Raw genomic sequence first — 27334 nt, 5'->3', positions numbered from 1 at the left:
CTGTCCACCCATGACGACAGCAGCATTAGTCACAAGAGCCAAGCGCTGGAAACAATGCAAATGTCCGTCAACGGATGGAGAAACGAAATATGGTCTACACACACGTTACTCAGCCACAAAAAGGAATGAAGCTCATACGTGTTATAGTCCGGATGTGCCTCGGAAACAGGATGGCGAGCGAAAGAAGCCAGACATCACATACCACGGGGCGTCTGATTCCGTCTACACCAAAAGTCCAGGATAAGCCGATCCACACAGACAGAAAGCAGACGAGTGGTTACAAGGGCCAGGGAGAGGGGGAATGGGGAGTCATGTTTAATGGGAATGGAGTTTCTCCCTGGGATGACAAAATAAGTTCTGGAAATGGACAGAGGCGGTGGTTGCACAACGCTGTAGACGCGCTTAGTATCGCTAAACTGTTCACTAGAAATTGGTAAAAGGATAAATTTACATTCTGTACATTTTACAATAAAAACGGCTAGAAGTCCACACAACGAAACATGTAATTTACTGACTTCTGAGAGGCAGAATAAGAGAGATCACACCTTCCCTCCTCTGTACTGTTACCGACTGTGTAACAGACATGCAGCACTGACTGCAGGGAAAGGCAGTGCATATAGTCAGCTTTGGTTTATAAAATAAGGTACCAGAATACAGTTCATCTCACTTTATCACATCGCAGAGCATTCCCACGGGAGGGCCCTCAGGCGTCTGGGTGGCGAACACAATCTTGGCAGAAGTGCTGTGCTCACTGGGCCGACACCTGTCCCGGTCACTGTGCGGTCACCATCCCGGCGGGGTCAAATGACCCTCCTCTATCTAGGCTTCTTCCCAGTCCTTTCTCGGGGTAAGCCCCTGAGGGGGCCAGACACAGGGCTTGGGACCTCCCTCCCAACTGCCCTGAAGCCTTGCAGCACACCCTGACCTCTGCACTGACCTTGACATTTACTGTTTATTCTCACACCCATCCCATGTGACAAGCAGGATTTTCCCTTCCACGGATGCGACAACCAAGGTTCAGCAAGACTCGATAACCTGCTGCAGGACCGGGAGTTGAGAAGGGACAGCGCCCGAGCGTTCTCACTCCAAATCCTGGGCTCCCCCCCGCGCACCTCCCCGCCTTCCGATTTCTCAGCACGGCACCGCTTGAGTGAACCCGACATAGCTTCATCCAAGAACTGGCGGTTAACAGAAACTTCTGGCCATCATCTGGCTGAATGTCGCACGCAAATACAGTAAGAATTTGTACTAAGGACCTCTCTCCTAAACCCAGTCACTAGCTCCTGCCTCGTAATTTCCTCATCCCAAAAGACAAGAGCTGGGAGGCCCTGGCAAGGTCTCCAGCGGCCTGATCCCGCTCTGCGGCCTCACCCACACCCTCGGCCTTCCTGCTGGAGATCCGGGCGGCCCAGGGCCACCCGGAGGCCCAGCTCCCAGCTCACTTGAGGGTGTCCAGCATCCCAAACACCTGTGTGAAACGCTCTCTGTCCAGGACGCGTCCGTAGCGCAGGCTGAGGTAGAAGGTCTGCTTCCCGCCGTACTGCTGGATGCGCATGAACAGCTCCTGGGGCCGGTCCTCGCTCTCTGTCAGGGGGATCACATCGGCCACGGGCCAGTCCGTGTCCTGCCGCCGGCCCCAGAAGGTCAGGTGGGCTACGCGCAGCACAGTGCCCGCCTCGTTCACATACAGGATGCCCACCAGCCTCCGGAAGAAGTGGCTCATCCAGAAAAGCATGGCCAGGGCGAAGCCGGCTACCCCACCCGCCAGGCACAAGTTGTTGAGAGTCACGAGGCCGTGCGAATACCCGTAGAAGCCAGGCGGCAGGGCCAGCAGCGTCAGCGCCGTCTGCGTCACCTTCAGCCGGGACAGGTACTTGAAGACTCGGATAGCATCGAACCGGTAGACCATCCGGAACTGCTCCGCGTCCGTGCCTGCAGGCTTCTCCTTCGGGGTGGGGGTCCTGCTCCCCATCCACCTCCCAGGATCCTGCCCGGTGCGGCACCACAGCCCGCACACAGGCCTTCTCCAGGCAGCTGGGCCTGCCAACCGTGGCACGGCTCGGAGGATGGCGGCCTGGAAGGGAGACAGGACAGCGTTGCTCTCGAGAACTCAACCACGCTGATCACAAAATAAACAAGCGCAGAGGGGCGCCTGGGTGGCTCAGTGGGTTAAGCCTCTGCCTTCGGCTCAGGTCATGATCTCAGGGTCCTGGGATCGAGCCCCACATTAGGCTCTCTGCTCAGCGGTAAGCCTGCTTCCTCCCCCTCTCTCTGCCTGCCTCTCTGCCTACTTGTGATCTCTCTCTGCCAAATAAATAAATAAAATCTTTAAAAAAACAAACATGCGCAGAGCCCCTTACCCAGAGGCTCCCGCCAGTCCTGTGAGGTTGTGATTACTGCAGAGACACAGGGAAGGATGCCTTAAGTTCACGTGAGCTTCACACAGGTGGTGTAAGACCATGCCGTGACCCTGACCCTGAACACTGCAAGGGTTCAGGACACCAACCCCCCATGCAGTCAAAAATCCACCTGTAACTTCTGACTCCCCAAAAACTCAACGACTGATAGCCTAGTGTTGACCAGGAGCCTTACTGATAAGTCGATTAACCCATGTTTGTTGTTACACGTATTACATACTGCGTTTTTAGAATAAAGCCAGCTAGAGAAAAGAATGTGAATAAGAAAACCACGGTGGGGGCGGGGGGGGAGAAAACCACAAGAGAAAACACATTTAAAGTATTGTATTATCGGTACCATTAAGTTTACCTTGTTTCCAAGATGAACTGTCAGTAGCCACATCAACGCTGTCACGTCTTAGTGGACACAAAACACGGTAGATAGTTTCTATGTTACTGACACCAAACACAAAAAAGGAAGGCTAAAAGGGAGATCCCTATTTATTTATAAGAACAACAATTCATGGACTGGAAACAAAGTGGCAGCCTGGAGTAATCCATACTACTGTTTCCCAGGAGCCTGCTCTGTACGCTAATGAATGAACCCTTATGAAATTCTTATGGCACACAGTATTACTGTCAGGTTCAGAATACAGTATGGGAAACACTGTTCCTTTTTTAAGAAAACCACTTAGGACTGATGATAGACTGATATGCATTTTCTCCAATTACGGGGCGGGGGGTGCGGCGGAGAGGGAGGTAAGGGGCATACTGCAAGGCAATTAAATCTCTGATGGCATAAAGCAGCGTTAGCAAACAGTAAGAACACACAGTTACTTTGATATTACATAGTACTCACCTGACAGCCTCTAAGGACAGGCTACCCACTTCCAGAGGCCTCTTGCACATGTTTGACAGGGTCAATGCCCCGCCAGAGGATGATGGCACAAAGCGTCCCCTACAGTTCTTGGCACAGTTACTGATTCCACGTGAAGACACTCGCTCACACACACACAACAGGGAAGTTTAACCGTACACCACAATGACTCTTCACTATTTATTACACGGAAGCGGGTCAGCGGGAAGGCCTTCATCCTGGTCACCTTCCTGCTGAGTAGGCTGAGGACGAGGCGGCCCAGGGGCTGGTCTTGCGGTCTCCGGGGTGCCAGGGGTGGGACAGGTGGAGGTGGCGGAAGGGCAGGCGGGCGAGGCAGGCACACTCGGCCTAACTTTAGGGAAACACATCATAATTTCTGTCTGACTTTTTTGCTCTTTCATTTCTCTAAAGATATTTCTGTATGGCACCAAGCCCTCTTCCATCACCTGCTTGAGTCTCAGTGCCCGAATCACGAAGGGTCCATGTTGTAAAAGAAGTCAAAGGCCGTCTTGAATAATCGAAAACCTTCTGCCAGGTTGTCTAACGTCAACTTGTTTTCTGGCCCTGCTTCTTCTACATCTTCCTCACGTGGCACTGGTCCAGAAGCTCTCATCCCCACGGAGGCGCCTTCGGCTAACTCCTCTGGCGCGCAGTCTAGGAGCTCTTGACATGCGAACTTATCGATGGTCGGCAGAAGCTCCTTCTCCTGCCATCTTGACATTTTTTAAGCCAAACCTCTTTCTAAAATTATCAAACCATCCTTTGCTGGCATTAAATTCTCCAGCTTTAGTTCCTTCATCTTCCTTTTGCTTCAGGTTGTCATATAACAACTTTGCTTTTTCTTGGGTCTTTTAGAATCCATAGGGATGCCTTTCTCACAGCAATCCTGCACCCGCATAAAGGCTATGTTTTCAATACGAGATAAAAAAGTATCTCGCAAAAAGTGCAAGGTCTTCACCCCTGCTGGCGCAGCTGCTGCAACGGCTTCGCGGATTTCCTTTTCTTTTTTTACAATGGTCCTCACGCTGGACTCCTTCATCTTGAAATGGAGGGCAGCCGCAGCTGCCGACTTTAATCTACAGTACGTATCGAGCAATTCAACTTTTTCTTGTAACGTCATGACTTTCCTCTGCTTCTTGGGAGCACTTCCAGAACCACTAGCGGCATTTCGTGTGGGTCCCCTGGTGTTATTCAAGGTTTACGATAGGGCACCAAACACGATGAAAAATACGTGAGAACCAGGGGATCACTTTTTACTGCCATTCGCAATTTACTAGCGACGACGTGCTAACACGGAGATGATGGGCAGCACACGCCACGCGAAGCACATACTAAACCTGAGCCCACCGAAACAGCAGCAGGGGGTGGCCACGGAATGATTACAGTAGTACAGCGTGTACTGCGGTTAATTTTACGCAGTTGGGAGTTAACACTGCATCTTCATGTTTCTGGTTCTCTCAACTATGAATGAGGCCATTGTACAGTTCTCCAAGGCTCTGTACGCATTCTGATAAACTTTCTAAAACAAACTTGCGTATATTACGGTAGTAAATAAAATAAACTAGTATCTACCTGTATTTTAGGCATTCGTGACATACCGTTTTTATTTTTTCCGTCTTTCCAGGCTACGCGGTTCATTTGCCAGGTTTTTTGAATTACGGCAAACCTCCGAAAATTTTTCCATTGTATTTATTTTCAACAGTCAACACAAAAGTGGACGGACACAGTTCAAACCCTAATTGTTCAAGGGTCCCCTGTACTTTACCACTGAGGAAACTAAACACAGAGAAGGTCAGAAATTTGCCCAAAGACACACAGCCAGTGAGTGGGGCACAGTCTGACTCTCAAACTGGTCCTCTTTCCTTCAGACAGTCCAAAGAGGTACAAGAAAGGTGGCAGAGCCTTCATTCACTCAACAAATACCCAGGGACGGCCAACTCTGGGCTGGGCGCCGAACGCATAAGGCCGTGGGAACACTTTCCCCAGCAGGAACCAATGTCCTAAAGGGTAACAAATCCCTGCCATACTTCTAATAACCTCCCGATTCTCTGTCAGGTTAAAGCATCATCTTCGGTCCTGAAGGGGAAGCGCTGTTTTCTGAGCCCAGTTTGGGCGGGGAGGGAGGCGCCAACCCGCAGCCCAAGGGTTTTACCAGGTGCGCCGCTGTACACCTCGAGGAGAGCAGTGAAAGATGCTCCTGGCTTGGGGGCCTGATCTGGGCTCCGACCCCGGCTCCAACACACACTAGCTGTGGCCCCTCGGGCAAGTTCCTCCACTTCTCTGGGCCTCGGTTTCTTTGCCTTTCATAAACGGGATTCACGACAAGCCAAATGAGACAATGGCTTCAAAGACCTCGAACGCACTTGGAGCACCCGAGGATCTGACGCACGGGGACAGAGCTCAGTGAATTTCAGAGAGCGCTCCTGTCGCCCACAGGATCCGAGCGCAGCAAAGTGCGGCACAGCAAGCCTTAACCTACGCCGGAGGTTCACCGCCCCCCCACCGCCACCGCGGATTCTCCGAATCAGAACCCCAGGAATCTGCCTGCCTGCCCAAGCCTCACCACCGCCCCGAAAGCGAACCACCTCCCGCGGTTCCCGCCAACCACCCTCTTACCATGGCTTCGCTTCCTGCCACCGGAAGTGAATCCCCTCTGCCCCCGGAACCTCTGACGGCGCGCGCTCGACCGTCATAGGACGCCGTCCAGGCGCATTGCATCCTGGGATTTGTGGTTCCGAAAGAATATCCGACGCAAATCCCAGGTACCGTGGGAGGGAATGCTCCTCCCCCAGCGTGCCCTGCGGTACGGGGGCTGGTGGGAGCGGGGGGGCGAACCCGGAAGTTCTGGGCCGAGTTCCTGGTTGCCAACGAGTCCCATCCCGAGTGGATGGAAACCGGCGACATGGCGGCGTCCGGCCCAGCGCTGTGCCTCTTCGACGTGGACGGGACACTGACGGCCCCGCGACAGGTAGGCGGCGTCCGGCGGGGTGGCAGCGGCGGGCGCAGACTCTCAGGGTGCTCGGAGAGATGGGACGGGACCGAAAAGCGAAAAACTTATTGGAAAACGCAGTTCGGGATTTTCACCGCCTGCGCTGGATTTGAAGCCCAGCTCAGCCCTCTTGCCAGCTGTGAGCGCGCCTCAGTCCTGTCACCTGCGAACTGTATCTTGTGCCCTAATAGGAAAAACATAGGTGTCCAGGTCAAACAGACCTAATAGAGTCTCCGCTGTACTCTCTTGACAGCTGTCTGACCTTGAGCAAGTCACTTAACCCCAGTCTCAGCCTCCACGGACGGCTTTCAGTGGGGACCTTCCCAGTACCATATGGTGTTTGTGAAGGTCGAATGAAATCGAATAAATTCGTAAAAATCTTTTGGGTACGGTGGGCCGTGTTCCCCGGTAGTCAGTACATATTAGCCACTGCCAACCACCCCCTTTTCTCCACCCCCTTCTCCAGCGGGAGTGAGCAAGGAGACCTAGATTTTTTCAGACTGCCTGCTGCCAGCCCCCCCTTGAACTCTTGGAAGCTTGCTTCCCACTTATAGATGTTGCTGCTGCAGGCTTGATTGTAGGTTTCGGTTAAGATCAGGATTTGTGATAAAGCTGACGCTGACCTCCCCCTTGCAGGGACTGGTCCTTGAACCACAGCCATTCAAACTTGAGCCGGGACCCAACTAACCTTCCTAACTTCACTTTCTATCCCTGCCTTCTTAATTTTGGCCGGAGGGTGGCAGTGGTGTGCTCCAGACGGCCACAGTACGTGCGTGTGACATGACATCATTTTGCCTTTCTGAGCCACAGATTCGGTGCATCTAGTGATGAAACTCAATGGCGAGTTCTTCAGAGGCCCTTTGTGACCCAGATTCGGTGACCAAAACACACTTCCGGACTGTTAGAGAAGCTCCTGGCTGTCTGGAGCCAAAGTCAGCAACTCATTGTTTGTAAAGGCCCAGATAGCAAAAATTTTTGTCTCTGCCAACCACATGGTCTGTAGTAACTACTCAGCTGTAATGCAAAAGCCGCCATAGACCTTATGTAGACACAGCATGGCTGTGTTCTAATAAAGCCTTATTTTATTTATTTGTTACAAAAACAACCAGCTGCTCAGTTTGGCCCATGGGCTGTGATGGTCTAGGGTTCACATCCCATACCTTTTTGCATGATATCACTGGACCTTCTCAACCTTTTCCCCTCTTGCCTACCATGTAGGATAATTTCATTTACCCTTTTTTTTTTTTTTAAAGGTTGTATTTATTTATTTGACAGACAGAGATCACAAGCAGGCAGAGAGAGAGAAGCAGGCTCCCCGCTGAGCAGAGAGCCCGATGCAGGGCTCGATCCCAGGACGCTGAGATCATGACCTGAGCTGAAGGCAGAGGCTTAACCCACTGAGCCACCCAAGGGCCTCTCTTTTGCCCTTTTAAACATAAGGAAACCGAGACTCAGTGAAACCGTGACCTCTGTTTCTCACAGCAAATCTGGTACAAGTGTCTGGGCTGCAGGGCATTGTCATTTGCTAAGTTTGCCATTTTCTGCCACCGCTCCAAGATGGAAGCTGTTCTGGCTGCTGGTTGTGCCATTCCGGAAGGTACTTCTGCCTTCCAGAAGGAATCTGGATAGATGACCATGAAGTATGAAATAGCAAAGAAACTCACACATTTGAAACACGATATTCTTTGCAGCAAACTGATAATTTTAACACTGAAAAAAAAATAGTCTAACAAAAGAAAATTGTTTCTGGGTGCCAGGTGTTCCAGGTAAAAAATAAAAATATTTTAGCAAGAGATCTATTCATTATAGAATAATATAATACCTTCCCTCCCTCAAAGCATGCATTCCCAAACAGTGATAAGCATATTATAGTCCAGAAGCAGAAAAATGGGTTATCTTGCAGCTGCTGACACACGATATGATATAAGCAGATAAAATCTAATTAGAACAGAGTCCAGAGCTCTGCACATATCACTATTTTAGTAGAATTTTCTTGTGCTGAGTAACTTTCCTAAGAAAGGTTATTCCATCTAAAAACAGTTGAGACTTAGAGCAAAAGAAGGCGGTCCTAAACCTGACTAAATTGTTTTCCGGCTCTATGTCATAAAAAATTCAAACATATAGGGGCACCTGGCTGGCTCTGTCGCTAGAGCATATGACTCGAGATCTCAGAGCTATAAATTCTAGCTGCACGTTAGGTACACGTTACTTTCAAACCTTAAAAAAATAAAATCGAAATTCAAAAGAAATTAAAACGTACAGAATTACTGCGAAACTAGTATACAGAATAGCTGTATCCCGGCCACTTAAAATCAGCCATGACTGACATTAACTTCTCTACACTTTTATTCTTTGATGTGCCACTTCCAAAGCCACAGTCATCATGGTAATTCACCCCTAAATATTTGTGCCTGGATCTCTTGAAGACATCTGTGGTGACCATAGTGCCATCATCATCATCACCAACGAAACATGTCACCAGTTCCCTCCTGTTATTTAATGCCCCAGCTCAGCAGTCAGCAGACATTTTTCTGTAAAAGGACAGATGGTAAAGAGTTGAGACACCACCAGCCATGTGGTGTCTGTCACAACTACTCGGCTGTGTGATTGCGGCCACAGACAGTACGCAAGTGAATGGATGTGGCTGCGTTGCAGTCCTACCTCGCGGAACCCGACGTGAGTTAATGCTGGCCCATGCACCCTATTCTGCTGACTCTTATTTGCCCCATCAGTTTTCCTCTATTGTCCCAAAAGAAGTCTTTTGTAGTTGGTTTTTTCAGAAGGTGAATTTTTATCCTGCTTTGATCTCAATTTCAAGCTTTTGGATCTTTCTCTGTTTTATTTTTACCCAGAATGACTTATAAAGAATTCCTTGTGATTAGCAACACAGAGTTATTTGGGAACATCACAACAACTTTGGTCTGTGATTATTTTGCTCCAGCAACCTCTCCTACCGTGGGTAGTTTAGATGCTCTGTTATGCTCACAAGGAGCTGGATCTTACTTCCTGTCAAAAAAATATTTGCTGCCCCTCAGAAGTGAGAAGGGGCCTTCTAACATACACACACACACACATACACACACACACTGCAGACAAGCCTGATGGCCACAGTACCATGGAGCTCATCAGTGTGCACTGGGGTTAAGAGAAAAGAAATTGCAGCTTTGGGTTCTGCTTGAAGACAGAAGTATTGCATTTTTAATATTTTGTAATCCAGGGAATCTTCCCCACTTCCTGCCATGCTGACATCAGGAGTCTTCCCCACTTCCTGCCATGCTGACATCACGTGGAAGCCAGCCACTTGGAGGGCTGCAGGACCCATTTTCACAGTCATTGATTCGTAGAGGCTGCCATGGCACTTCTAAATTTTGTCTGCTAAGTCAAGATTCCACGGAAGGTGTAAAAAAGTGTGTGTTCTGTTAAAAGCCCTTCTGTACAATTTTATTAATCCTGTGTGTATATTTCTCTAAAATGTTGTTGTTGTTTTATTTTTTTAAGACGAAAGAGAAGATTTGGGTGCCTGGGTGTCTCAGTGGGTTAAACCCTCTGCCTTCAGCTCAGGTCATGATCTCAGGGTCCTGGGATCGAGCCCCGCATCGGGCTCTCTGCTCAGCAGGGAGCCTGCTTCCCCCCTCTCTCTGCCTGCTTGTGATCACTCTTTCTGTCAAATAAATAAAATATTTTTTAAAAAGAAAGAAAAGAAAAGGAGAAAATTGAACTCTAGATGTTTATGTATTGAAGTTGGTTTTTTGTTTTTGTTTTTAATTTCTGCTAACTTCATTTCTAAAGATACCCAGTGTGAGGGCCTCCAGGCTGGCTCAGTCAGTGGAACATGCCACTCTTGATCCCGGGGTCATGAGTTCAAATCCCACATTGGGAGTAGAGTTTACTTAAAAAATAATAATAAGTTAGGGGTCCCTGGGCCGCTTAGTTGGTTAAGTGTCCTACTCTTGATTTCAGTCAGGCCATGATCTCAGGGTTTTGAGATCAAGTCCCGCATCAGACTCCACACTGGGCATGGAACCTGCTTAAGATTCTCTCTCTCAAAAATAAAAATAGGGGCTCCTGGGTGGCTCAGTGGGTTAAGCCGCTGCCTTCGGCTCGGGTCATGATCTCAGGATCCTGGGATCGAGCCCCACATCGGGCTCTCTGCTCAGCAGGGAGCCTGCTTCCTCCTCTCTCTCTGTCTGCCTCTCTGCCTGCTTGTGATCTCTCTCTGTCAGATAAATAAATAAAATCTTAAAAAAAAAAAATAAAAATTAAAAAAATAAAAATAAAAATAAAAAATAAAAAAATAGATACCCCATGTGAATATACAATTCAGATTACTAAAAGTAACAAAATAACTTTTAAAAAATGAATTGTGATTTGTCTTAATGCAGGAATTTTTTTTCATGTTCATAACTTCTATTTAATTAGTCTGCAATTCGGACTTCAATTAGCAAAAAGTTACACCATTGAGACCACTGTTGATACATAAGAGCTTTTCTTTTAGGAGAGACTAAAAAAATCGTGTGCTCTTGCTGTTGTACTTATTATTTTTGGTTTTGTATTATTATAACAAATCAATTCTGAATGTCCTCTGTAATCTTATCATGTTTTGTTCTAAAATAGCAACTTAAACCCGTAAGTGGAGTACAGTGTAGCATTCAAAAGGAATGTTCTAGATCTTTGTGTATCGGCATGGAACAGTCATCCCAACTCACTGCTAAAAACACAAGTCACTGCACAAGACCTAGAATGAGTCTACTTGTGTGTCAGAAAATAAGACCTCTCTATTTGTGCACATGTAGGCAAGTATGTAAATGCAGAGCAGAAGAGCTACAACAGCACACAGCAGCTGTTAATATATCGCTTGTGTGTTTTAAGCTAGGTAAGAATAAGTGAAATTTAACACATTTTTTTCTGGTAAAAAGTTGATTTCCCCAAATCACAACTAAAACATTTGGACTCACTACAGACCTAGAGCCTGAACTGGCATATATGGAAGTCAGGGTTGTATCACTCTTTGAGTTTCAGTCTCCTGGTTACCCTACAGCTCACGACTTTTTATTTTCCTTTTTGAAATGTAGAAAATTACCAAAGAAATGGATGGCTTTCTACAAAACTTGAGGCAGAAGATCAAAATTGGTGTGGTAGGCGGGTCAGACTTTGAGAAAGTGCAGGAGCAGCTGGGAAAGGATGGTAAGTTCCGTTTGGTTAATGGCAGCTTCCTATGAGGACATTGGGACCTGTGGCCTTGAAGTGTTTTAGGCAGCCTCGAGCCCTCCCCCCCGTGTGGCAGGCTTCCTGCTACCTTGTTTGGACAAACATTCTCTCTGCTTTCTCTTTCCTCTGTTCTTAATGTTATAAGTAAATTTCTGGAATTGGTGGTGGACCACTCGGTTCCCAGATACATGGGTGGGGTCACCCAGAAGTTTGAGTGTGTGTGTCACTGCCTGGAATGCTTTGCCTTGTCCCCGTCCACTCTCTGAGCTCAGTTCAGTCCCCATCTCCTGACTGTCCTTCTCACCCAGGTGTTCAGATGCCTTCCAGGTCTGGGGGCCTCCTCTCCGTTGCTCTAACACAGTGTTTCCCAGAGTTCCCTAATCACGGGACACCCAGGCTCTTAACCCTACCTGGTGAACCAGAACTTCCAACGCAGGCCCCAGGAAGCCAGGGTTCTTGTTGGCCCCTTCACTGGAGATCCTGAGGTCTCTGGGGCCTGGGAATCATATTTTAGCAGCTTCTCCCCCAACCCCCGCCCCAGGAGATTGTGATGCACAGCCTTGCCAGCAGGACACTCTCTGCACGTTGCAAACTATCTAGTTGTCCGTCTGTTTTTTCTGGAAGACTCTGACTCTGCATTACTCATCTTGGAGCCCCAGGGCCTCTAGGGCGCCTGACCTCTAAGAACTAGGTGGTGGAGAGATGGTGGAGATGATCGTTCTTTGGGACACTGTTGACATTTTGGGCCCGATCATCCTCCATTGTGGGGGGCTGTCCTGTGCACACTGTAGGATGTTGAGCAGCACCCCTGTGGCCTCCACCCACGGGATGCCAGGAGCACCTCCGTGCCCAGTGGGGCAGCCAAAAATGTCTCCCGACATTGCCAGATACCCTGTGGGGGGCTACGTCACCCCCAGTGGAGAACCAGTGTTTGGGACTGTAGTATCCTACAGTCCTAATCGGTGTAGGCTGTCTTTATTGGATTAGCGTATTGGCCAAGCATAATCTCTGCGTTCTCTCTAAAGCTCCCTGTTCTGCTTACTCTTCCATTTTTCTCGTAGATGCTCTACTTAGAGACACTGAAACAACATAATGGGGCACATTAAGCCCCGGAAATCCTGTTACCCGGCCCTGATGGCCCTCTGTGCCTCTGGCCATATTTTTAACCACAGGCTCAGAGAGGCTTTATGTCAGGGTAGGGCACTGTCTGTAGATTTCAAAGAGTGTGAGTCCAGACAACAACCTCGGAACCTTCACAAGCTAGAAGAAAGTTGAAGACCTAGCTGTATCAGAATCACCTGGGAAACCTGTGAAAATACACATGTGAGGGCTCCACCCAACACAGGGCACCTGGGAGTCTGCATTTTAACAAGCAACTAAAGTTTGGGGACCCATTTAGAATTATATGAGTGGTCTCCAAATCTGGCTGCTGTAATATAAGAATCACCTAAAGACCTTTTAAAAAAAAAAAATTTTTTTTTTTTCAAATTCTGATCTTTAGCCTGGTCCTGCATGTTCTGATTCAGAAGGCCTGAGAGCAGAGCCTGGGAATCTGCACATTTTCATCACTGCCCTGGTGATGCGGGTCCACAGGGAGGCTTGGGGGCCGTCCTTGGCTCACATCTTCCTCTCCAGGTAGAGGGGGCTGAAGGCAGAGATCTGAGAGGACCCGCCACCAGGTCTCCGAACACCAGCCTGGCCACCATCTTGTACATTTGTAATTAGAGTCTTTTTTTTTTTAAGGCGTTTTTTCCCCACCTTCGGAACGTGTTAAGGCGAGATACCCTTTTACGGTCCTTACTGGAGTTTCCCTGTTTTATCGGTGAGACATGTTAATCAGGAAAGAGAAACCAGCTTCAGTTCCTTTCACGCTGACTTTTCTCTTGTTTTGGTTCCAGTGGTTGAAAAATACGATTATGTGTTTCCCGAAAACGGCCTGGTTGCATACAAAGATGGGAAACTCTTGTGTAAACAGGTAGGTTCTAGAGTATCCAGACGACTATATACTATTATTAAAATGCTTTCCAAAAAGCTGTTTGACACTGGATGCTTCTGGGGAGGTGTGTCTGGGAGTTGAGGAGCCGGGGAAGGAGTGAACCTCTACCCTGTATTCTTTTCTAGTCTTGAGTGTCGAGCCCTGTGACTATCACATATTCCAAATGGTTAACTAAATTTCAGCATTGTTTTTTTAAGGATACTTAATCTGATATTTCTGTCATGCTAGCAGAAACGAGGGCAGGCTGCCTCGCTACAAGCATTTTTAAGAGGTACTGTGTAGCTGTTGCTAGTAACAAGATCATTCCACTCAGACATATGAGAAAGCCTGAGTGGAACAAAGATACTTTGTCAGTGTCTGTAGATATTTTAACTGAATAAAAGCAGCAGTGATAAACTAACTCTTTGGGCCTTCCCTGAAGCATTCGAAAGATAATTTGTACAAAAATCTTGAGTCATGAAGCAGGAAATGCTTTAACTAATGCCCTTCGTGGTTTGCCTTATGTTTTCACGCAGGGAGAGAAGGAAAAATGTAGCGGGGCGTGTCACACTGGCCACGTCAGCTTAGTCACCCTCGCCAGTAGTGGCTAAAGCCCCGGGTTTGCTATAAAGTTATTTCAAAAATACCTCCCCCGATTCAAGTAACCCCAGTGTTTTCTTTATCTAGAGTATTCAAGGTCACCTGGGCGAGGCCCTAATCCAAGATCTAATCAACTACTGTCTGAGCTACATCGCAAGAATTAAACTCCCGAAGAAAAGGTGGGTTTGGGGGGGGCACCTGGGTGGCTCAGTGGGTTAAGCCTCTGCCTTCGGCTCAGGTCGTGATCTCAGGGTCCTGGGATCCAGCCCCACATCGGACTCTCTGCTCAGCGGAGAGCCTGCTCCCCGCCCCTGCCCCCTGCCTGCCTCTCTGCCTACTTGTGATCTCTGTGAAATAAATAAACAAATAAATATTAAAAAAAAAAAAAAAAAGAAAGAAAACGTGGATTTGCTTTCAGCAGAGGCTGTGCTGGCATGGGGAGGAGTTGCACTGACTGGGTTGGTGCTGACTTTAGTCCCAGGCCCTGTGCTTAGTTAGTTAAGACATTATTGGAAACCTTCTAGTGGAAGAGTGAATCCATAAACGACAGCATTTCCACATGATAGGAAGCAGAAACTAAGATGCTTGCCAAGACTGTGGGTCCACGGGGAGGCCTGTAAGAGCAGTGTGAAAAGCAGCATCAGCCCCCGATCCGGGAGCCACCTGGGAGCCACCCCGGAAACCCAGGCCAGAGCCCACACACAGCCCTGCTCGCTCAGCCCACGGTATATCATAATATTTGCATTAATTGCTGTCATTTGGAAGTTTGACTTCATGTAGTAAAATACCATCACCTCTGGCTTTGGTGTTCTCTGAAGATCTGTAATTTCAAGTTAGCATGAGATCCCCACCGTGAATTCAGGCAGCAGGAGGCTGCGTTGGCCTTGAAGCAGGCCCTCAGCTCAACACTGGGCCTATGTCCCTGGTATTTACAGGTGGCTGATGGCTCAAGATCAGGGCTGTGTGCGGAAGACAGAAAGGACCCAGGGAAGAGGTTCTAGAACCTCACAGGCATCAGCATTTAGTACTAGAAGATACTTCTGAGCACATAGTCACAGAACCCTTAAATTGCATTGTAAGGAAGTATAGTTCACAGTTATTTGAGCTTTTAAGAAACAGTTTTGAGATTCAAACTGGAAACACAGTGGGGGAAAATGGTTTTTTAGGTTTTTTTTTTTTAATCTTTATTCAGAGTAACTAAAAAAAGTGTTAAGCTGTTCTCACGTTCTGTGATCAGAGCAACCATTTAGTAGCAGCTAGCCACAGCAGCTGTGTTTCGTCGGAATGACGGAGGCTCACCAAGCAGCCCTCAGAGCCTTTTCCCATAGCTTTTTGTGGTCAGACCGGTGGGTTCAAGAGGTCACTAGCAAAAATGTCAGGTGCATGAATTTTCAGATTCCTCAGGGAACTTGAGAGATGGTAATCATTTTCATAGCTCTTTTTTTTTATTATTATTATTATTTTAATTTGACAGAGAGCGTAAGTAGGCAGGCAGGCAAAGGGAGGAGAAGCAGACTCCCCAGTGAACAGGGAACCCAACGTAGAGCTCCATCCCAGGACCCTGGGATCATGACTTAAGCCAAAGGCAGATGCCCAACCAACTGAGCCACCCAGGCCCCCCTCATAGCTCTTTATTGACGATAAAATTCACTGTCCAACAGAAATAATGTGGGCCACATGGGCAATTTTAAGTTTTCTGTAGCTGCATTTAAAAAAAAAAAACCCAAAATTAATTTTAATCATATTTTATTTAATTCAGTGTAGCCAAAATATAGTCATTTTAACACATAGTCAACATAGAGCATTTCAAATGAGGGTGACATTCCTTTTTCATGCTCTATCTTTGAAATCTAATCTCAGTTCAGATTAGCCGCCTGTGGCCCGAGGCTACCCCGTGTCTGAGCCCAGCCCGGTGAAGTGTTGATCATACCAGCCCCTGCCTTCTGGAAATTTGAGCCTGCTTACCCATCTGTAAAGTCGTCCACACAAATAACATCTCTCCGGGGCTCGTCCCCTTTCCTCTCCAGGGGTACTTTCATTGAGTTCCGAAACGGGATGTTGAACGTGTCCCCAATTGGGAGAAGCTGCAGTCAAGAAGAACGCATTGAGTTTCACGAACTTGATAAAGTGAGTCCCTCCGACACAGCCTGGGTCTCTGGAGTGGAGATAAGATGTGCAGCCTGGTGGCCGGCTGAAGGGTGCCTTCTGGACTGACATGCACTAGACAATCGGTATCTCCTTGTTTTTCTCAGAAAGAAAACATCAGACAGAAGTTCGTATCAGACCTGCAGAAAGAGTTTGCAGGCAAAGGCGTCACGTTCTCCATAGGTACGGTGCACTCGGGCCGGCTTCCGGCTTCGGTAACCACCTGCTAAGGGGGGGTTGTGGGGTCCAGTGAGCTCTTGGAATGGGGCTGTGCCTGGTGTGAAGGTGGGCAAGAGGGGAGCAGGGGCGAGCACTCCTGTGTGGTCAGCCCTCATGGAGACTCTCCCTGGCCGCCGGGTGGGTTCCGCACCCCCCCCCCACCACCACCGCCCTGCCCCGGCACCTCTCTTCCTGGCCCAGAGTAGCGCTCAGCCGAACAGATTTGAAATCTCATCATGCATGAGCAGCAGGGATCTGTAGCAGCCAGTTGGGTTGGTGTTACAAATCAAGAAACTGAGGCCCTGGAGGAAAAGGGGTCTTGTCTGAGCCCGCAGAGGTTGTGTCTGCGGTGGCAGACCAGCATGTGAGCGTTTCTGTGTCCAACAGAGTTCTTCCCGCAGCACTGGTGTGTTGGCCGGCCTTGGTTTTCCGTAGAATACACTTGTGAGATGCTTGAAGCAAACGCACTTCCGTCAGCGCTGATGGGTCATTACATGGAGCTTCTTGTTTTACCACCTCCCCTGAGCGTACAGTTGTAGGAAAACTCGAATTGCAAAGAGATTACGTCTGCTAGAGCAGGTAGATGTTCAAGTGTTCTTGAACCGCGATGTGAATGTCTCCCCGACAAAGCTTTCCAAGGGCTTATTGCGCCTGAAAGCTTCCCGCAAATCACTTTGCACCTGCTTTTCCTTTCTCCTGCGAGATATACCGCACGCAGCCCGCTCTGGGCCTCACGCCCAAGAGCCAGAGCGTATTAAAGCTCGGGGCGGCCCAGCTGGTTGAAGCTGTTACCGGATTTCCCACCAGCCTGCTTCCTTTAGACCCGTGCCTTTGGCGTGGCACTTGAAAACAAACGCATTCCTCGTTCTGAGCTGGCGATCTTTGCTTTTCAATTTTGGGTGAAATAATGTTGGAAAAAAGCAACGTCCCATTAATTTCTAGAACCGGTCCCTAAAATAGCGTAAATAGCAAATCAGGGTATTAAAACCGACCTCAGCCCTCCAGTTGCTGATGAGTAGACCACGCTTTGGGTTCAGCCACATGCCCTTCACCTCTTTCCCGCCTTTAGCTTCTGTGTCTTCCCCCCTCTTGGCAGGAGGCCAGATCAGCATCGACGTCTTTCCTGATGGCTGGGACAAGCGGTACTGCCTGAGACATGTGGAAAATGACGGCTATAAGACCATCTATTTCTTCGGGGACAAAACCATGCCCGTAAGTACGGGAGCGTATTTTGGAATTGGACTGTTTGGTTCGGGCTGGAAAAGGGGACGTGGACACGTGGGCCTTTTCTGCTCCGCCATGCAGTACGCACTGGTCCAGCTCACACGGAGCAGGGGCTGCTTTCCCCTGAGAGGGGCGAGTCAGCCCCCGTCCCTTTGCGCTCAGACACCTCAGTGGGGTCGGTCACGGAGCCCTTTCGAGGCTCACTTTGCGGCCTTCCAGAACATCTGCCCCAGTGCCACTGTCCGGTCCTTTGTCCACTTCCAGGCCCTTGGCCATTTTTAGGTCATTTTTCCACTGTGGTTTTCCCCCAGGGACATTCATTATGAGTTGGGCACAAGGCATCCTAAATGGTAGGAAGACGGGGAATCGAGTCTCAAACTCAAGAGACCGCATCGGGGGCTGTGTTAGCGGTGCGCATCGGGGTTGAGGAGCTGTCCCTGATGGACAGGTGCTGGACAGAGTCTAAATCGGGGCTGAGAGCAGAGCCGTGTCAAAGGCCAGCACCAGGAGGACGACTGCGGAGGTGGGATTTCCCCAGAGCCACTGTGGCAGCAGGACGGGGCTCTTCTTGGGACAGGTGGGGCCCTGAGGGGAGGCTTGGCACCAGCCACTCACTGCCCAGGCCCCTTCCTTTAAATTCCTATCGCCCTCTGGGCCCCTCCGCCCACTTCCCTTCACATGCCGCCCGGTGGTGGGAATTATCTTGGCATCAGAGGTCCTGGTTCGGGCTTCGTGGCCATCCGGCACCCAGCAGGTATGCTCAGGACATTCAGAGTTTGCTTGCTGTCTGGTCTGTGATCCACTGCAGAGTACTTGCCATTCTGCTAAGGTTTTTCTGGGGTGGACCTACCAGCCTTTCGGCAAGGTCCCCACATAAGGTCTTCTAGCATTAAAGAGACTTCTGATCAATATAGGCTCGTGTCCATCCTTCTAAAGGATAAAACCAGGACTCGGGGCGCCTGGGTGGCTCAGTCGTTAAATATCCGACTCGATTTCAGCTCAGGGTGTGATCTCGGGGTCCTGGGATCCAGCCTTGAGGCGGACTCCCCATTTAGTAGGCAGTCTACTTGTCTCCCTCCCTCTGTACTCCCCCATGTTGGCATTCTTTCTCTCTCTCTTTCTCTCTCTCAAATTAATAAATCTTAAAAAAAAAAAAAAAAAAAAAAACGGAAAGGGTAAGTGACTTGCCCAGGGTCACAGCCCGTGACAGAACTGGTGGCTCCAGAACAAACTACCTTGTCTCTAAGCGCGCAGGCTTTCCGGTCCAGCAGGCCATCCCTCCGTCGCCGTGGGGAACATTCTCTTCTAGTTCCCGGACCGCATGGTGCTGCTTTTCTGGAGGCTTATCCTTTAGCCACAGAGAGAAGTGGTTTGCAACCGCGTCCATTTGGTGAAATTCTTTGGCTGCAGAAATGCTTTTGCGTCGGACTTTGATGTCTTTGGAGAAAGCGAGCTCACGCAGTCACACGCGGGATCTTCGGGATGGCCGGGCGCCTCCGCAGCCCTTCCGGCCCCCTGCCCGCTCCGCCAGGCCCGGAAGAGAGCTGCTGAGACAGGCGAAGCCAGGTTTTTCTCTGTGATGACACTCTAGCTGTGTGCAAAGAGCCCCCAGAAGCCTCACTGGGGACTTTGCAGAATGGAATGTGGTTCTTGAGATTAGCAGAGAATGCCTGCTTTTGGGAATTCTCCATCTGGAAACTCGAGCACATCGATTCTGTTTGTTTGGTTTTTGGTTTCACCTACTTTTTAAAGGCAGGTACTTCTTATGGAAGGTTTTTTTTCTGATTCATAATTAACATTCACTGTAGAGCATGGGAGAAAGTTCAAGGGAGAAAGTGTAAGTCACATGTGGTCACAGCTGATGCGCCTCCCAGTCTTTTCTCTGTGGGCGTCCGTGACCCCCAAAGTGGACCCTGCGTGTTCACTATTGGATTTTCTGCTTTGTTCTCGTATCCATTTTATTTACCCATGTTAGTGAATCTCTTTGAAAACGAGGTTTTCAGGGGCTGGATGACCCGTTTTCCCAGCAGAGGCCCTGGGACTGTGGTTTTTGACACCGTGGTGGCCGATCTCTGCCCTCTCTGACGCTGCTGTCGGTCGGTGGTTTCCTGGAAATGGGAAGTAACGGTCCAACCATCTAAACCTTGAGCAGGCATAGAGCCATCCAGACACTAGCTTTAAACTTGTCATATTCTGCGATAGACTCTGAAAGCTGTTTTCTTCCTTCGCGTCAAGGCGGATGTTTTCGCTGGTTTCCAGGGAAACAGCACTTGGGCTGAGAACTGCCAGTAAAAAGCCATTTCCCAGGGGCGCCTGGGTGGCTTATTCGGTTAAGTATCTGACTCTTGATATCAGCTTGGGTCTTGATCTCAGGGTCATGAGTTCGAGCCCCATGTTGGGCTGCATAGTGGACGTGGAGCCCACTTAATTAAAAAAAAAAAAAGCTATTTCCCTGCCAAGCGCCACAGGCTTAGAGGCCTGCCTGGCAGCCTCTCTAGCCCTAGCAGCCGCCTCCGTCTGGCGGGATCTGATGTTACATGGAGCCCCTCCCCCATTCCCTGCTTGGAACACCCTCAGAGAGCAGAGTGAAGAAACTAGACATTGGCCGTTGCTTTTCTAAACGCTTGGCAGTCCTGGACTGACTGTCAGTCCCTACCCGCCTCCCCATCCTGCCCATCAGCCACAACAACCAGGGTCTGTTAAAACCCAGCTCTGAGTATAGCCTCAAGGCTCCAGGCCCAACCTGGAGTGCCTTGGCTTGGTGCAGGGAAAGGGATGGCCAGGGCACAGAGAGGCACCCCACACTGCTTTGCATGGCTTCTGGGCAGGGAGGGAGGTGGCGGGGAGACTGCCGCACCCGACTCCGCCCCACCCCCAGCCTTTCCATCTTCCCAGGCTAGACAGCTCCTGCCGGCTTAACGCTTCCTGGCTTTCAGGCCGTTGGAACATGAAAACATTCTAACAGTCATGAACATCGACAGCTGATTGACTTTGACTCAGCAGATGCTTTTGGGTGATTGAGCTCTCTGGCCGCTTCTGTGCTCGGGACGGGCACACGCGGAGTGGCAGGACTGGGGGGCACCGTTGCAGGAGGTGACTGACCACGCACAAGGCAGTTTGTGCCCACGGCAGAATGCTCCGTGGCTGTACAAACCGCTGATGCAGACCGATCTCTGGGCTGTTCTATCAGGCGAGCCACGTAAGGTGCAGAGCAATACAAGTAACACGCGCCACTTTTGTCTAAAGGGGGGCGTAATCTCTCTTCACGTGCTCATAAGTGCATAAAGGGAATGTGAAGGGACACCCAAGAAGGCAGATGACAGACCTCCTGAGAGCTAGGGACAAGGATGGGAGAGACACTTGGCACTCCGTCCTTTCTTTAAATTTTGAACTCCACAAATGTACTCTCTGTTGAAAAATAAAGCTTTAAAGTATCAAACTGAGAAAAGGAAGAAAACAAATGTTTGGTTTCTAAAGCACTTCAGTGTCCAACCCTGAGCTGGACCCTTGGACATTGTGTCCTCAGGTCCTTGGGCAGCCTGGCGGGACGTGCGGGATGGGCGGCAACGGGCTCCACGCAGGGCCGGCTGTGGTGCAGGTCCGTGACCGGGCGGCATCCGGAAGCCTCTCGTCACTCCCCCACATCGCCTCCAAAATGCTATCAAATCATGCAGTTGGTTTTCCACAAACGTTAAAAAGGAAAATCTGTCTTTAAAATAAGCTTCAAGGAAGTCCCTATCGGCCTGGTGGGAAGAGGCAGCTTTGAAACCCAGAAGACCTACAGTCTGGCCGCCGCTGCCCGCGGGGTGACCACACACATCTCTGTGTCGTGAGCCGTGGTACCCGTCAGCCCCATGGGGATGCAGTTCTTCTGAAGCGGTGGGAGGAAAGGGAGGTCCTAGAGGGAGGGTGGCTAGCCCAGGGCCGGCTCAGGAAAGGCAGCAGGACTTGCTTCTCCCAGTAGGGAACCAGCCGGCTATGAAGTCTGCAGCTTTTAGTGAAGTTAAGAAAAGCTCATCCAGTATGAGATTCCTCTGAGAGACTGGGGCCTGTAGGGTGGGCGGTGCATGGTAACCGGCGAACTTTGAGTTCCTGCGCAGGCTGTGGACGGAGTTGGCCATTGGCCCTGCCCTGGGCGGCCTGGCCATGCCTGGCATCTCCTGCGCTCACTCTCAGGATGCCTGAGGGCTGATGAGAGCACCGAATGTGTCCTCTGTGCCGACCTGTCCTACTATTCGTGCGTGTCAGTGTGAAATCTGAGACCCAAGTCTTGGGGGCTAGTGGCAGGTTTAGGTTAGCATGGAGAGCGGGGTGTTCCTTGCTCCCAGAGGGGCCTCAGGAAAATTGCTGCTCCCTGAGATCTGACTGAGGAAGTTGGACTGGGTTAGCGGTTCCCCACCCCGCTGAGGGGCTGCTGCCAGTTCCGCTGTGGGAGGACGGGAAGCGGGACACTGGACCGGCGGGGACACCGTGAGTGCGGGTGTTTGTTGGGGTCCCTGCTGACCCGCCTTCCTTCTGGACACCAGAATCTGTGGTCGTGTCACTCCTGCGATCAGGGTGGGGGGAAGGGGACTGGCTGGGTAAACCCTGAAGAAGCAGCAGCCATTGCTGTAGCTCTTCTCTTCACGGGGACACTGACTCCAGACCCCTAGAGTGTGGCCAGCCCGCAGGGAGTCCCTTGGTACAGTCACTGATGGCTACGCATCAGCGTCTCCTGGAGGCACGTCCATGCCCGGTCCCATCACCCGGTGCTCAGCCCCGTTTGGGGGACGAGGGGGTACGCCAGACTCATGAGCAGACCCGGAGGGTCACCCCGGGAGCGTCAGCAGGACAGCAAGCCGGCTTGCTTTCCACCGCACGGTTAGTCCCCAGACTGTAAGCCACTGGGTCCTGTCCTGGAAGTACTCGGGGTCACCTGATTGTTTTCAAAACATCACGACCCTGGGGCCAGACTGGGTTTTTTTGTTTGTTTGGTTTTTTAAGTGTAACAGTTGACTTCTTTCTAGGAAAAATCAGTATAGTTATCTAAGGGCATACATTTTTATCAAATATTTTCCTCACCAGCTAACGATCACGTTGAGAAAGCAGAAAGCAGCCGCATGCCAACCGCACAGCACGTACTCAGGTCCGTTTGGCTTTTCACGCGGCGGCCTGCAGGCCAGGGGTACTGGCCCTAGAAGTGTTGGTACAGCTCCCGTGGTGACTGTCACCATAGCCCAGGGAGCACCACCCCCCCGGGGGGCTTTGAAACAGAGCCCGTGTCCCTTTGGCCTTTGTACCCCGATACCTAGAAATTTGTTCGGTCCTGTTACACTGCCCGGCGATGAACAGCCACATGCGGCGGAAGTGGACTTGCCGGACTGGACCTGAGCCCCAGATGGGTGTTCCTAGCAGAGACCCCCTCGGAGTCCAGCGGCCCGGCCCTGCTTGCTGCCCAGCAGGGCCCACAGGCCAGGGACACGTGATTTGTGTTCCCTTCCTCAGCTCTCCGTCAGGATCCTTGGGGTTCGCCGGACACCCCCCCCATCGGCTCAGCAACAGCGTGTGCAGAAACACAGCCGGGTAGCGGGGAGACCGGACCCCACTCAGCCCTGCCGTCTGCTTTTCTGTGGCACCCTCAGCCCTTCACCTCAAATATTTAAATATTAATGGGCCGTTTGCACTGAGCTGGAGGCCTCTCCTCCATCTGGCATCCGTCCCCGGCCCCCGATGCGGTCTTCCCGCTTGGTTCCCTTTGTCATCTCTCAGAAAAGCGTCTTCCCCACCCGGACCCTAGTGACCTGTGCAAATCTGGTGTTTGGAATTTGCAGTTCTCTGAAGCCTGATTCTAGAGGAGGGCGCTCACAGTAGCTCGCCTTGTGCTTCTGCTTCTCCCGACCTCCCTCTGACTCCAGTGTGCCGGCTCTGGGAGCCCCAGGGAGCTCCAGAAGAGCCCAGGTGCCCTGGCAGGAGGGGAGGTTAAAGTCTGCGGTGCGTGGTGCTGGTGGTGCCGAGACCGAGCCCGGAGAGCCGCCCCGTGTGGACCAGGTCTCCGAGGAGGGACAGGCGGGGCAGCTGCTTTGGAGTCGTTCCCTGGGGCCGGGCGTCTGCAACCCGCCCCCAACCCTGGCTGGCTGCGCAGCCTCCTTGTTGCTGTGCTTCTGCTCCTTGTCCTCATCCCCCACCTGTCCGTCCTGCAGAAGGTGAAGCTGATCGTGTCCCCTGGTTGCAGCTTTGCGGGTGGCTTGACATAAAATCCCAAGTCCTTACCTACCTGGCCCGGTGGGCCGCTGAGCTGACTTCGGGATGTGGCTTGTCCCCTCCCTTCCTCTGCTCACTGGTGCCTCCCTTGTCACTCTAGGTTCTCTTCCCCTCCGTTCTCTGCCCTATGGAGTTTCTCCCCTCCGTCTCCTGTCCTCTCCCTGCCTCCGCTCTGAAGGTTCGCTTTGCCTGGCGGGTAGTAGGTGCTCCCTGGGCTGGTTGGGCTCATGTGTCAATCCAGATTCCTCCCTCCCGAGTGAAGGAGTGACAGGGACTGAATGTGTCCCCGAGAGATGGTTGGTTTTTCTGGATAGTTCACAAATCTGTTTCTACGACGTTAAGTTCTCTGTGGCGGTTTTTTCCCTCCCGTGCTATTCGTAGGAGGAATCCGACTTTAATTCTAAGCATTACATGAACTGGTTTCACATTTACTTGCTTAGGTGGCCCCTGGTGGGCGTGACGCCTAGAGCTGACCCAGAGCCACTTGACGGCACAGAAATCTGTGAGGCAAGGGCAGGACCCCAGCAGCTCCCCCAGTCAGCGCTGGGAAGGGACTTTCCCGGACTTGGCTCCAAGTTCGTGGCCCCCAACCTGACTCCTCCCCCTGGTGCATTTTGGGCCCCAGCAGCAGCCCCTCCTAAACTTTGGGGCGAGGTAACTCTCACAAAAGTGAGAGCGGTAGGAATTACCGTGTCCGTGAGTCCTTTAAAGCCATGTCAGATGTTTCTTATAGAATCTTTAGGAGAAAAATCCATTTTTACTCTGCAGTTATTTTCATCGCATTATAAACTAATTGATGTTTTGAGTTAGACCGTCCAGGCTTAGGAGGAGAATCTCGGAAATTGCATGAGAAGCAAAGCAGGGGCTTTCCTGGAGCTCGGGGTGTGGGAACGGCGGCAAGCCTGCTCTATTCACCCCAGACCGGGCGCGGGATGGGGCTGCCGTACACCCTGGAGGACCCACCCCCACGGGGCCCCCGTGGCGGGCCAGGGCCCCCCGGATACAAGGTCTGGCAGAAGCGGTCTTGCGCTCCACTCTTGGAAGTGGCCCAGGGGAAGGGATGTGTGCATACGCCTGGAGCCGCACGAGCTGAGGGGCAGGGGCCGACCCGCGGCCAGGGGGCGGCGTTACCCCCCTTCCAGCAGCTGGCTCACCCGTCGGCCACGGTCCAGGCAGGGTCTACACCCGGGCCGCCTGGGTCACTCGCAAGCCAAACACAGGAACTATTTAAATGTAAACAAATTAGAATCAAATAAACTCCGTTCCTCTGTTGCCCTGGCCACGTGCCACCAAGTACTTGGTAGTCACCAGTGGCTGCTGTTGGCTCGGAGGCCCGCGTGTCCGTGTCCCAGCCAGACGCCACGGTGGGCTGTCAGCCCTGCTGCGCTGCCTGTGACAACAGCCTGGGGCACGGTTCAAACACAGTGGCAGGGACTGCTGTCACCTGCCGCGCTTGCTTTATAGAAAAAGGAGCCTCAGATCTTCACAAGAGCATCGTGATTGCTTTCAGAGGCATAATTACACGTTCCCAGCTAAACTGCAGTTCAAGGGAAAGTGAGAAAGCCCTTCTCGGTAATGCCTGGGCTCGGGTTGCTCTTCTCCCGGAGGCCCAGGTAACCAACCCGGCCTGCCTGCTGGTAAAAGGGCGAGTTCCTCAGTTTCATGCCTCCCGCGCCCAGGAGAAGCGAGGCGCCCACATCTCCCCCGTGTCTTCACAGGGCGGGAATGACCACGAGATCTTCACCGACCCGAGGACCGTGGGCCACACGGTGACGACCCCCGAGGACACCCGCAGGATCTGTGAAGAGCTGTTCCCCTAACAGCCCCTTCCCTGAGGGAGGGCAGGGCATCCCGCTGACAGGCTGGAAGGGTCACCGTGGCCACACTCGGGATCCCTCCCTCCCTCACATGCCCGCGAACCCCAGCCGGTGCCAGGTTCCCCACACGTCCTGGGGCCTTGACGACGTGGCCTCCACCCCCAGTACCAGGAGCAGCCAGACTTGTCAAGAATGGCCGGAAGGAATGCCTCCAACCCAATTTTATTCCCCACCCCCGAGTCTCAGACCCTCCACATGTGCAATCACGGTACACACGGTTTTGGGGGAATCTTCCCCATCATTCTAGAATGATACAGAATGAATGTATCCAGATCCTCCCTCCTCATGGGTCTTGTGAACAATGTAACTGGCAATGTTTGGACCCCCTGTGTCAGTACGCACGGGGGCATCTGGTGATGAGAAAGGACAAGATGTTTACAGCCATCCCTCCCCAAACAGAAGTCTGGTAACACCTCCTGAGGGGAAGCTCTTGCCCGCTGTCAGCCGGGGAGGACTCTGAAAGCAAAGGCCCTGTGGCCATCAGGCAGGACTGAGTTCAGCAGCACATGGGATGCAAACCGTAGCATGGCCCACAGACAGGTGGCCACCACGTGACCACTGACCCCAACAAGGTTGCCTCTCAGCTGGCCTGCAGTTCTGGGGGCGAGCTCTGAATTCACTACACCTAGGACAGACTGCTGGGGCTCCGCCCCTCGGGATGGGAGCAAGTGGGCCGCAGCAGCCCTGCCCCCAGATGCTAGAGCCTCCCTCCCCTCTGCTTTCTCAGGGATCACATGAGAGGCTGGATCGTTAACAGAAGAGGAGCTGCACGGCTGCACGCAGATCTTCATGTGGACCAGCCTGCCTGTCCCGGCCTCACCCAGACCTGGACCTAAGGGGTGGGAGCCGTCCGACGGTTGGGCCTGTGACCCTCACTCCGTGCTTTGAGTTCAGCGAGGTCCTCATGCTGCTGGAAGGCAGCCCATGAAGAGCGCTTTCCAAGCAAACGGTTCACAGGTCACTTTTCAGAATCTGGACTTGTCAGGACCCGCAGACCCACAGTCCGCTCCAATCCACAGCACGGCCTCTGCTCAGGCCTGGCCGATCTGAACAGGGGTCTGCACCCCCGCTGCCCCACCCCCACCCCACCAGGTGCTTTCATCTCCACAAGCCTCCCAGGCCCCACCAGGCTTATCCTGGCTGGGGGTCCAGTTGGGAGCCGTCTGCATGCCCACGCGCAGGGCCGACCTTGCTCAGTGGTTCCCAGGACTCAGACACGCAGGCGTACCTTTCCTTGCTGGATTTTGTAAACGATACTGTAACGACCTTTGACAATGCAAAGCGGCAAATTAAAGTTGATTTGTTTCCTGTTTCTCATTCGGAGGGCTTTTTCCTTCTTTGATGGTTACATGAACGGTAAAGTGGACGATCAGCTGTGCTGTCGTCTCAGATTCTGGAAGGAAAACCCAGCCCTTGCAGATCTGAAGGCCACTGCTTCTGACACTGGTGTTTCCGGGGTTTCCGCAACGCCAGAGTTTGGTGCTTCTGGGCTCGCCTTCCTGCCCACGGGGTAAGGATCTGCAAGCTTCCTTACGTTTTTAACAGCAGCGCAAGACAACGGAGTCTTACTGAAACTCACCCTAA

At 51.4% G+C, this 27334-nt stretch overlaps 2 protein-coding genes across 4 annotated transcripts; one reads left to right on the top strand and one right to left on the bottom strand.

The window, feature by feature from the left end:
- Positions 1–495: 495 nt before the first annotated feature.
- On the bottom strand, positions 496–6190 carry LOC116862831 (transmembrane protein 186-like). The gene is made up of 2 exons (XM_032850261.1): positions 5890–6190; positions 496–2074 (listed from the first exon to the last, which is right to left on the bottom strand). The coding sequence occupies exons 1-2, from the start codon at positions 6175–6177 to the stop codon at positions 1439–1441; spliced, it is 924 nt and encodes a 307-aa protein (XP_032706152.1). The 5' UTR covers positions 6178–6190; the 3' UTR covers positions 496–1438.
- LOC116862832 (phosphomannomutase 2) lies at positions 6133–26916 on the top strand. Of its 3 annotated transcripts, none has more exons than XM_032850262.1 (8): positions 6133–6241; positions 11335–11446; positions 13369–13445; positions 14133–14224; positions 16073–16172; positions 16298–16373; positions 17506–17621; positions 25592–26916. In XM_032850262.1, exons 1-8 carry the CDS (start codon positions 6161–6163, stop codon positions 25691–25693), a joined length of 756 nt encoding a protein of 251 aa, XP_032706153.1. In that variant the 5' UTR covers positions 6133–6160; the 3' UTR covers positions 25694–26916. The 3 variants fall into 3 exon arrangements, with proteins under 3 accessions (XP_032706153.1, XP_032706154.1, XP_032706155.1); XM_032850263.1 differs by having other exon boundaries at positions 26478–26914; XM_032850264.1 differs by lacking the exon at positions 25592–26916 and adding an exon at positions 18632–18667.
- Positions 26917–27334: the final 418 nt, after the last annotated feature.

Source organism: Lontra canadensis, unplaced genomic scaffold (assembly GCF_010015895.1).
Source record: "Lontra canadensis isolate GAN:19392208 unplaced genomic scaffold, GSC_riverotter_1.0 scaffold349, whole genome shotgun sequence".
Lineage (NCBI taxonomy): Eukaryota > Metazoa > Chordata > Mammalia > Carnivora > Mustelidae > Lontra > Lontra canadensis.
This window is presented reverse-complemented; position numbering and strand designations above follow the sequence as displayed.